The sequence below is a fragment of the Protobothrops mucrosquamatus genome, unplaced genomic scaffold (genome assembly GCF_001527695.2).
Source record: "Protobothrops mucrosquamatus isolate PMUCROS unplaced genomic scaffold, P.Mucros_1.0 scaffold1514, whole genome shotgun sequence".
Classification (NCBI taxonomy): Eukaryota; Metazoa; Chordata; class Lepidosauria; order Squamata; family Viperidae; genus Protobothrops; species Protobothrops mucrosquamatus.
Window position 1 is genome coordinate 24,381 of NW_015387686.1, and position 12,180 is coordinate 36,560.

General features: G+C 43.3%; 1 protein-coding gene across 1 annotated transcript in view; it reads right to left on the reverse strand.

Annotated features, from left to right (window-relative positions):
* VSTM2A (V-set and transmembrane domain containing 2A) overlaps positions 1 to 12,180 on the reverse strand; it is a 41,368-nt gene that overhangs the window by 17,014 nt on the left and 12,174 nt on the right. The window contains exon 4 of the mRNA XM_015822268.1: positions 7,823 to 8,150. Coding sequence (XP_015677754.1) covers positions 7,823 to 8,150 — 328 coding nt within the window. The remainder of the gene's footprint in view (positions 1 to 7,822; positions 8,151 to 12,180) is intronic.

The window sequence follows — 12,180 nt, forward strand, 5'->3', positions numbered from 1 at the left end:
TATATATATATATATATATATATATATATATATATATATATATATATATATATATTTCAAAATTTGGATTGCTAACAAAGAATTAAGGGAGAACTGGAATAGCCATTTCGAACTTTTTAGTTCTTTTCAACCAGACATATCCTTCTGAGATTCGAACCTGGGCTGTCTGCATGTTAGGCAGATGTATTAACCTCTAGGCCACAGGCTCTTTCTCACTTTGTCAGCTATGAGACAGGGGAGAAGAATTATCTTGAGTTTGGTGCACCCTGTCAGCCCAAATATGGGAGAAAGGAATCTTTTGCCTGTATCAGCTCAAACTAGAGCCATCTCTCCCCCATATTTGGGCTGACAGGGTGTTCAAAAAACATTCATCCTCTTCCCCTGTCTCTTGTAGCTAACAAAGTGAGAAAGAGCCTGTGGCCTAGGGGCAACACTTCTGCTTAACATGCAGACAGCCCAGGTTCGAATCTCAGCAAGGGTATGTCTGGCTGATGAAAAACCTAATTAGGTTAGAAATAGCTATCCCAGTACTCCCTTAATTCTTTGTTAGCAATCCAAATTTTGAAAAACACATATGATGTCGCAGTTAAGCGACTGCTGCCTGTGGATGGCTCTGGATTGAGCTGATACAGGCAAAAGACTTCTCTCTCCCCCATATTTGGGCCGACAGGGTGTTCAAAAAGCATTCATATATATATATATATATATATATATGGTTAAAAATAACACTGAAGACAAACGAGTGACTCCTGGGTATATCCATAGTAGAAAACAAAACGTGAGCACCAGGAGGTTGTAAAACAGTTAAAAGTTTTAATAAAACATTAAAAACTTATAAAAGAATATTAAAAAGGACCTAGCTTTCGTTGGATCCTACCAACATCGTCAGGGTAAAGAATAACTCAATGGGAGAAACCATTTATAGGCCAGCCAACGCCTGTGCCCGGGCCCTAGATCTCATGACGGGTCGTGGATAACCAATCAATGTATGCCCCTCATCACTCTCATTAACTATCCTTGCATTGACACTTGTGGCAGACAAGGAGCAAAAGAGGGGACAACTAGATGGACTTGTGTGCCAGGTGAGGCTAAGCGCCCTCACGGTGCACAGACACGGAGGAATGGGGGTGTGAGTGTCAATGCAAGGATAGTTAATGAGAGTGATGAGGGGCATACATCGATTGGTTATCCAGGACTCGTCACGAGATCTAGGGCCTGGGCGCAGGCATTGGCTGGCCTATAAATGGTTTCTCCCATTGAGTTATTCTTTACCCTGACGATGTTGGTAGGATCCTACGAAAGCTAGGTCCTTTTTAATATTCTTTTAAAAGTTTTTAATGTTTTATTAAAACTTTTAACTGTTTTACAACCTCCTGGTGCTCATGTTTTGTTTCTCCCACGCTCTCTATCTCTCCTCTTCCCTCAGTCAAAGCTACTTCGTTCTTCCGCAGGAAGGCCGGCATTAGCTCACTTCCTTCTCCCCCGGTTAGTCGGGGACACACGCTCATCCTTACCCTACTTACGCTGCTCCCCCCCTCATCTTGCAGCCGTACCCCTCCCTTCACTCGATCCTTCCCCTTCTCTCCCATGCCTATAGCCTTCCCCCTCTCTCCCCCCACCGAAGCTGCTTGGCACATCCGTAAGACAGCCGCGCGGGAATGAGTGATCGCCCCTAACACGGGACAATGCTGCTCTCCTTCTCCCCTAGTCATAGCCTCCTCCCCCTTCCTCCTATCAGCACTATCCCCCATCTTATCCAGTGGCCATCACCCCCTATCTACCTGATCTTCCCCCCCTCCTGTCGACACGTCCTTCCCACCCCCTCAATCTCTCTTCTTCCCTCAGTCAGAGCTCCTTCATTCCTCCCCTATATTAACAACGTTTCAGAGGCAACGGCTAGACTGTTGGCCCCGTATGGAGTCAGGGTGGCCCATAAACCCAGTTGCACACTACGGTCTGGCGTCATGAGGCCCAAGGACCCACTCCCCACGGCAGAGAAGTCAGGCGTTGTGTATAAAATCAAGTGCAACGAGTGCTCTGCTAATTACGTGGGAGAGACTTCGAAAAGAGTTAGAACAAGGGTCCACGAGCATAAGCTCGCTATAAAGAGGGGAGAGCCCCACTCCCAGCTATGGCTGCACATGATGGAGACCGGCCACACGTTTGACCTGAACAACGTGCAAGTGATTGCTGGGGACAGTACCAAGGGTGGCAGACTTCCAAAGGAGGCCTGGCTGTCGGGAGAACATTCCATCAATAGGCATGTAGACCTATGCCAAGCACATCTGGCCTTAAGGACATGGAGTACTCGTACCCGTAGACCTTGGGGGAGACGGGAGGAGGAGGGGGAACCCCCAACACCCCCAGAACGATGAGACAGGCGCTCGCTTATGTGGACGTCCCCCCGACATGGAATACGGCTGCCCCAGGTGGACAGAGGAATCCACGGATGCCAGCATCCCGTTCTTGGGTAGATTGAGCGAGCCAAATGCCCCAAAGAAAGGGGAGGAACTGAGGTGGACACATGCCGGCAGGCAACACAGCAACCGCCATGAGGATTACCTATTTCCACCCCCCGCTACCCCGACTGGCCGGTTGCCTTGGGGCATTCTCGCAGTACTACCAGTTACCTTGGGGCCACTTGGGCACCCCCCAGGGCCTGCTCCAGGAGCGGTTACTCGCTCCCAGATGGGGACTTGGCGCAAGAGGGCAGCGATGGGGGAGGATGACTCCAGTGGCTTGAGGCGCTCCCCGAAGATTTTGGAGGCCCCGGTGCGCCTGGAGGCACAGGGAGAGAAAGATGGACAGCCCCAGGACGCCGCCGTAGAGACGGCTACACATTCCCAGGCAGCAGCCCCGTGTATGGGTGTGATATCGCCCGTAGGTGGAGGAGGAGAGGGGAAGCGATGCAGCGCCGTTTTGGGAGCAGTCGCACGCGCCCGGACAGCTGACCCGTGGAGGAACACAGGAGCGGAGGGAGAACGATGCGGCCCCGTGTTGGGGGCTGTCACATGCTCCCGCGCGGCCGCCCTACGGAGGAATGAAGGAGCTCTGACTGAGGGAAGAAGAGAGATTGAGGGGGTGGGAAGGATGTGTCGACAGGAGGGGGGGAAAGATCAGGTAGGTAGGGGGCGATAAGATGGGGGATAGTGCTGATAGGAGGAAGGGGGAGGAGGCTATGACTAGGGGAGAAGGAGAGCAGCATCGTCCCGTGTTAGGGGCGATCACTCGTTCCCAAGCGGCTGTCTTACGGATGTGCCAAGCAGCTTCGGTGGGGGGAGAGAGGGGGGAGGCTATAGGCATGGGAGAGAAGGGGAAGGATCGAGTGAAGGGAGGGGTACGGCTGCAAGATGAGGGGGGGAGCAGCGTAGGTAGGGTAAGGATGAGCGTGTGTCCCCGACTAACCGGGGGAGAAGGAAGTGAGCTAATGCCGGCCTTCCTGTGGAAGAACGAAGTAGCTTTGACTGAGGGAAGAGGAGAGATAGAGAGCGTGGGAAAAGACGTCTCGACAGGAGGGGGGGGAAGGATCAGGTAGGCAGGGGGCGGCGGCCGCCAGACAGGATGGGTGGTAGTGCGGATAGGAGGAAGGGGGAGGAGGGTAGGATAAGAGGAGAAGGAGAGCAGCATCGCCCCGTTTTAGGGGCGATCACTCGCTCCCGCACGGCTGCCCTACGGACGTGCCAAGTAACTTCGGTGGGGAGAGAGAGGGGGGAGGGTATAGGCATGGGAGAGAAGGGGAAAGATCGAATGAAGGAAGAGGTACGGCTGCAGGATGAGGGGGGGGTAGCGTAGGCAGCCTAAGGATGGGCGTGTGCCAAGTAACTTCGGTAGGGAGAGAGAGGGGGGAGGTTATAGGTATGGGAGAGAAGGGGAAAGATCGAATGAAGGAAGAGGTACGGCTGCAGGATGAGGGGGGTAGCGTAAACACCGTAAGGATGAGCGTGTGCCCCCGTCCAACCGATGGGGGGGGAAGAAAGTGAGTTAGTGCCGGCATCCGGGGATTGTGGTTACGCACCCGCCGGGCAGGGAGGAGGAGAAACGTCAAGTAAGGTAGACCAAGGCGGCATACTTCGCAGGGTGTTTGGGGGGAGGAGGGGTGATGACAGCGTTAGTGTACAACGCGGCCCCACCCCCGATAGAGCCGGACGAGGCATTAACACGGGGTTGCAGGAAGGAAGGATGAGAGAGGGTGAGTGGGGTGATGATGCAAGGATAGGAACAGCTCAGGTAGACCAGCTGAATGGGGTGAGAATGGGATTTGAATGGCGATTGGCCGGTGGAGCGTTACGGTAACATCCACGGGCCGGGTGCAAAGATGGCTTGATTATAAGAAGCGCCCTCCCATTGACCTACATAGATCCCTGAAGATGCCGGCAGAGAGCCGGTGAAAGCTTGTATCATTATTTATTAAAAACTTTTAAAAGGTTTTTTACTTTTCCTGGTGCTCATTGTTGTTTGTACGCTTTTATCATGAACACACCCAGAAATCAATCGTCGGTTTTTAGAATTGTTTTTAAGATATATATATATATATATTCAAAGAATCACAAACTGTGAGACCACCAGGAGATTAAAAACTACAAAAAGTTTATTACCATTAAAACACCTAGCTTTCGCCGTCCTCCTGCCGGCTTCGTCAGGGTGGCTAGCAGTCAATGGGATGGCTGTTTTTATAGGAGTGGTGCCTTTTGCACCCGGCTCCTAGATCTCGTGACCGGGCCCAGATAGTCCTCCTGCAGGTATGCGCTGTTTTGGCGATTTTTACGCAGTCCCGGACGGGAGGCTGTCAGAAAGCCTCCTTCGGCAGCCGCCCAGCCACCGGAAGCCTAGATCTTTGGGGATATTAAATTTGTCTATTTAATTCTGTCAACCAATTCATTTTCCTGGATTTTGGTCATGTTTTTGACGAGCATTTTAGTTTTTTCTTTATTTATCTTTAAGCCAGCTATCTCCCCATATCTATTCAGTATTTCCATCAATCTTAGAATTCTTGATCTTCATGAAAAAAATATGATTTGCAAATGTACTATGTTGTGCATCATAAAAGCCCTTTTATGACTTTCAGTAATACTGTTTTGTTATTTATTTGTACTTCTGATTAGGAGGCTAAAACATATGAAGAACATTTTTACAATTTCATAGCCTTGATCATGGCAAGTTTCATGTATATAATTTCATGTGGGGTTACATATCTATGAATCCACTTAATTTTTCAGACAAAGTATATGAAATAAATATATTATCTTCCAAGGAAGACTTGAATTTTGTTTGTGTGTGTGTGTGTGTATTATTGGAAAAATAATAATAACTAAGAAGCTTTCTCAAACCAGTCATGTCTAGTACTTCTAATATTCTGCTGTATGGCTGGAGTTGGAACACTACATTAATAAACAACTCATGGAACACCCAAATGCCAGGCTCCTACTAGGGGGAGACTTTAATGCCAGATTGGGACCAGATGATTATACATTATTCATGAAACATCATCAATACCCACCATCGGAGGTCCCTATACAAACCAACGCCCTCCCTCATATGACTCTCTAAATATATACATGCTTAATTACATTACTTTGATTGTCTTTCCAACTGCTGGAAATAATTCTAATGATGGTGATAAACAATACTAGCACTTTTAAATATGAGGGTGACATATTTGTGACAGCTTGTGGGTTGGTTTCCAGATGTTTGGTTACCAGGCTAGATAACATCTTCAGCAAGTTTAGGAGATTTCAGTGTCAGTGTTCTTCTGTTTATAAGGCCTTTAGGTGTGGGTGTGTTAAGTGAGGAGTGTGATGGGTCTTGTGATGGGGGAGGCTACATCAGATCAGGCTCATTGGGAGATGAACTGCTGGTGGGGGGACTTGGAGGGGTTGGTTGGTTGAGGGTCAGTGCTGTCTCTGGTTGGCTGTGTGGTTGATTTGGATTCTGAGAGGTTCGTAGGCTGGTTGTAGGTCAATGTGTCTATTGATGGAGTGGCTTGTGGAGTGCCAGGCTTCGATGAACTCATGAGTGTGGCGGATGGTAGCATGGCCAATGATTTTAGTGTTGATCCAATTGAACTGGTGTTGTTTGGTGTTGGTGTGGGTAGAGATTAAGGATTTGGGATCATAGCATTTGACTGCCAGCCAGTGTTTGTGGATCCTGGTTTTTAATTGATGCGATGTTTGTCCCAAGTAGAATTGGTTGCAATGATTACAGTTGTTTTTATAAATTACATTGTTTCTTTCATCCTTCTGTATCTTGTCATTGGTTCTGGATAATTCCTGGCGGAGTGTGGCTGTGGGTTTGTGGGCTATTGCTATTCCCAATGATCCTGACCTGATGTAACCTCCCATCACAAGACCCATCACAAGACTCTCATTGATGATTCACGTCTGACCAATCACAAGACCCTCACTTGACATACCCACATCTGAAGCCCTTATAAACAGAAGAATACTGACACTGACATCCCCTAAACTCTGCTAAAGATGTTACCTGGCCTGGTAACGAAATGTTTGGAAACCACCCACAAGCTCAGAGAATGAGCCTTCACCCTTATCCTAGTCCTGAGCTACATATATTCACCATTATTGCAAACTTTTAAATATTTCAAGCACCTATTACTATGGATTTCCCCAACAATTCTATATGATTGTGATCAGTATTATAGTTCAATATTACTGAGGTAGGATGCAGACTGAGGATTTTGGTAAGAAATTAGCTTATGAATTTATTAAATCTTAGCTCAGCTACTATAATGACCCTTCATTGTCCATAGCCAGCAAAAGCATCTGGAATTTTGTTGAGTGATAAAACGTTGTTTACTGTTTGGCAAGATGAAGAAAAAAAGACAGCTTGCCAAGTGATTACATACAGCTAGGGAACAGGATATCTGTAATAATCAAGTGTGAGAACAAGAGAAATTGTATGAAAAATATATATAACACATATCAAAATGTAAACATTTTATAGATTGTTTTCTATTTCCTCTCTATTGTATTTATTATAAAGCTAGAGGTATTTTAGTTCTAGATAAGATAGTGATATAAAGAAGTATTTAAGCAGAACTCAGAACTTGTGACCAACCAATCTAAATACAGCTGCCAAAGCTTCATTTATTTCCGCCTGAGTCTTTTAAAGCAAGATAATCAAGCACACTAAAAGGACTCATCCTGACAAAGCTCAAAATGAATAGTTTCCTGTATAAACATAATAGGATGACAGAGATCAAACAGTCCTTCCCACATTAAAAATACTAATGAAATAATAGGAACATTCTAAGGGACCTTTGGATGTAATCCCTCTTGCTTCAATTTGGGCTTTTATATTTTTATCATAATTTTGATTTCTTTGATTTACTGTCATTTGTTTGATGTACTCCATCTACTCTTTGCTCTATTCCTGCAATCCTAAAAAGATATACAAACTGAAGAATGAACAAAAGTAGCATTATGGTGTAATGACAATTTTGTGATGCTGATATAATGGGTTAGCACTTGTATTGCAATATCACAATGGTGTTTATGTTATTCTATCCCTCTCCCTCCCCACAAGGATGCCATTATATTAAAAACAAAAATGTATCAAACTCCTAGTATCCCATCATGGGCTACAACTGACTTGCTGGATAACAGTTGTACCTATATTATGTGATTTTATTATGCCAAATGGGGCTTTTATTTTTGCATGGTCATAAGGATTAAGCATATCAAGATTTTTGTATAAAATGTTTTCTATGCAGGATATAAAATAATCATTTTTCTCTGAGAATAGCATTGCTTTGAGTTTCAATTACATGCTAGTCATATGCTTAAAAATTTCAAATGTTTGTTCATACCTGATTGTGGGCTTTGCTTGGTGATTTTGGCATTTGCTGTAGGATTAGAAGTGGGACGTTGACTGGCAGAATTATGGATGCTGTTAGAAAAGGCAGCAGAGATGTTCTTGCGAGGTTTATCCTGCAGCCACATTGGGGAAACTTCAAAAGCCTGCATTCTTCGAGAGTGGCTATTTGCATTGACTTTGAGATAAGCTTGGGCTTTGTATTCTTGAAGGTCTCTGTAATTGGCATCTGTCACTTTGCACTCATACAGTCCTTCATCCTTTCTCCTGACTTTGGAGATCTGCAGCTTGTGGGAAATATCATTCCCCTGTACTTTCACTGTCTGTAAAAATTCCAGAAACATCTCTAAATGTTATTGCTATTAATAGATACCCCTCCATATCTTCCTTTCATGCACCTACATCCAGCTGACAGTGTCCCAAGTCAACTAGAACCAAAGGGGGGAGGGAAGCCTCATTTTCTAACTGTTGCTAGGTTATTGCAGATCTGGGTTGTTGTGTTTCCATGTGTGTTTATGACACTCTGTTGTTTGCCACCTGTTGTAAAGTGCCTTAAGGATGGTTCCACCAAACAGCTGGATTTATATTAAAAATAATTTCAGAGCAAATAAACGAACTATTCTGACAGTATCATAATACAAAATTGATATATGACTTTCCCAATATTTTAGACGTTTCACATATATTTTGCCATACAGCTATGGCAGCACTGTTATCTCTGCATTGTAGGGGCAGAGCGGAAGGGTTCTAAAAGAGGGTGACTTATCTAGGTCATCTGGAGAGTTTCTGAAGAAAATTATGCTCACAAAAGGCAAGAAAAGTGCATTGGAGGCACTTTGTAAGGATTAAGCATAATTAGAATAGGAGCTAAGGTTTTAAGCAGAATGCAGACTGGGCCCAGCACCACCACGGAAATTCCTCAATAGCTAACCCTGGCTACAGACTTAGAACAATCACACACAATTGGCAAAAGCTGCTGATGAATATATTGAAGAAATCAATAATATATGTCATTTTGTGGGCTACTGCAGATTGGAAAATGGACCATACAAGCCTCTGGCATTTAAAATTTTAAATTAAATAAGCTCCTTAAGCTTCCTTTTTCCAAGCAGCTTAAATATTTTTTTCTCTTTCCTTTACATTCTCACAACAATCTAGGGGGAGGGGACAGGAGGAGAGAGAGAGAGAATGGGTGGGTCAAGATCATTCTAATGTCTACTAGGCACATTTGAAAGAATATTTTATTTCTCTTAATTCACACTTAAAACCCTCTGTTTTAAGCCAGAAATGTAACATGATCTACTTCAGTTCAAATAATATTGATCTAAATCCATCTAGCTGCTTATTTGTTTTAAATTCTGACTTTTACTAACTACGCACAATATTTGTTACAATTAATGGGGTTTTAATACCCTTTTAAACTTTGAGCTTATTTAAATTACTAAGATTATTCAATTATCAGCTCACACTGATTGCAAGGGAAGCTAGTGTCCAGCCACTGCCTTTTTATTGAAAACTAAATCTCAGTAATTTTGTGAGATATTTTTTACATTATGCCATTTCTTTTCTGGCTTTTATTTTTGCAACTTGTTGAATATAGAGTCTATGCCACTCACTTCTACTTTATTACCAAGAACTCTGAGATAATAAATCAAGTTTCATTGATCTACCCTTACTGGAATGTAATTGGGGTATATAATGTGTTTTCCCAAAAGTAAGACCTACCCCGAAAATAAGCCCTAGCTTGATTTTAGGGGGTTGGCTTAATATAAGCCATACCCCCAAAATAAGCCCTAGCTTTGGGGCAGGGCACATGCCTAAAAATCAAGCTAGGGCAGGGTGGAGCTTACCACTGCAGCCAGGTCTCCCATGGATCCACCCTTGCTTCACCGGCCCACTTCTTCTGCAGCTGAAGGAGCAGCTTCATTCTGTAGCTGAGAATGGAGCTTGGGCCTGCATTTTGCAGTCAGAGGCCTTTCTGGAAGGCCTCTTCAGCCGAGAACTGAGCTATGGATTTAATCTGTAGCTCAGTTCTCGGCTGCACAGGCCTTCAGGAAAGGTGTCTGATGGTGAAATGCAGGCCCGAGCTCCATTCTCAGCTGCAGAATGAAGCTGCTCCTTTGACTGCAGAAGAAATGGTTGGCTAGGTGGGGCTGTCTGTGCCACCATGGCGAAGTGAGTGGAAAAGACACCCTCCAAAAATAAGACCTGGTGCCTCTTTTGGAGGCCAGAAAAATAAGACCGGGTCTTATTTTCGGGGAAACATGGTACATACTTGCCCAAACACCCATTATCTCATTGCAATCCACTTTCTCAACCTGCCTGTGTGAAGCTTTACTTCTCACAATATTCATCTCTCCTGAACTTAAATTACAAAAATACAGAATGGTGATATACTATGTTGCATTGTGTTATTTTTCTTTAAATTGAAAAAATTGAACTAAGGAAGCTTAGAATTCCATTTTACTGCTGGATCACAATAAGATCAATGTTAGCTGAACAGTCTCTTTCAGTTCTACTCTTGAAAAATTGAGAAGTGATGAACTTGGGGAAGAATAGTAGATGTTGTTGCTGAGGTCAAATTTGTCTTCCACACATTTTCTCTAAGAATTAAGGGTTACTAAATAGCCTTTGGAAATGATGTGATTCTGATTTTGATTATGTGTTTCAGAAGAAAAATTGAGAAAAATCTTATAAAAGAGGGACTGTTTATTAAAGGAAAATAAGATCATTTTGGTGCTGTTAACCTGGTTAAGAATAATTTCAGTAATACTTAAACACAGATTGGATTACAGTCAAATAAATATCTCTATTGGGGATCATTTTGTTTTTTTACCACTTTTCTTTTTATGTTCAATAAAACTCATTTCCCACTCAGAATCCACTATGCATAAGAAAGGGAGGAGTGGAAGAAGATATATCAGAGGTAATAAATAAAGAATTGCACAAGCAGAATAACAGTGGTAGTATAATGACAGAGAAATGAAGGGGAGCTAACCTGCCAGAAAAGATTCCTGCAACATTATCCAAGAAAAATGAAGAGCAAGTCTGATTGCATATAAGTATTTGGAATTGGTCAGCACCAGGTAAAAATGAATTGCATGGATTTTGGTTGAAACATCTGATTAGTCTACACCCACTTGTTGCCAGGCAACTTAACAACATACTGCAAAGAGGTGAAATTGAAGCTTGGCTAACATCTGGCAAAACCTGCTACAGGATAATGAAAGATCCAGGGGCAGTGCCAGACAACTGCAAGACAATTACCTACTTATCTACAACTTTCAAATTGCTAATTGGTGTTCTAGCCAATACAGTCGAACAGCAACAGTTTGAAAACAAACTCTTTCCACCTGAACAGAAGGGAAATCACCCAAATACCAGAAAAATAAAAAAACAACTTCCAATTGACAAGATATTTTGGATAAATTACAAGAGAAGGAAGACCAACTTGAATGTAGTATAGATTGTCTACAAAAAGACACTTGACTCTCTGCTCCATGATTGGATAATCAAGTGCCTAGGAATAATAGGAATCAGCAGAAACTTCAGAAGCTTTGTTCAAAGATGGTTGCTAGATTGGGAGAGGTTAATATCAAGAGAGGAATCTTCCAAGGAGACTTACTTTCACCACCACTGTTCATTATTGCACTGATTCCTCTCTCAACAATACTGAATAATATAAGCCATGATTGTCTAACATTAAAAACATCTGCCAGACTATCCCATCTCTTTTACATGGATGATCTGAAGCTATATGGAAAAACACCATCTGAAATAGAATCATTGCTCACTGCTGTCCTCATATACAGACAAGATATTGCAATGGAATTTGAACTGGACAAATATACTGTACATCATCAAATGGGGGAAAATAGTGCAAACTGAAGGAATCAAGACGCCCTATGGAAATAACATCAAAAGTCTGTATGAAGACGATCACTATAAATACTGGGCATCCTTTGAGCTGACAACATCGAGCACACTGAAGTCAAGAAAAAAGGTTAGAAGTGAATACATCAAGAGAGTGAAGATCTTAAAGTCCAAATTCAATAGAGGAAATATCATCAAAGCAATTAACACCTGGGCAACTCTAGTCATTAGACACACAGCTGGAATAATGGACTGGATTTAAGTGGTAGTAAAAGCTGTGGATAGGAAGACTAGAAAAATGATGACAATGAATCATGCCCTTCATCCTTGAAACAATGTTGACAGACTCTACTTACCAAGGAAAATGGGTGAGCATGGAATATTGCAAGTACATCAAACAGTTGAAGAAGAAAAGGGCATTAGAAAAATATCTGAAGGATAGTGAAGAAGATGTTAATGTACTAAGAAGACTTACCAAGT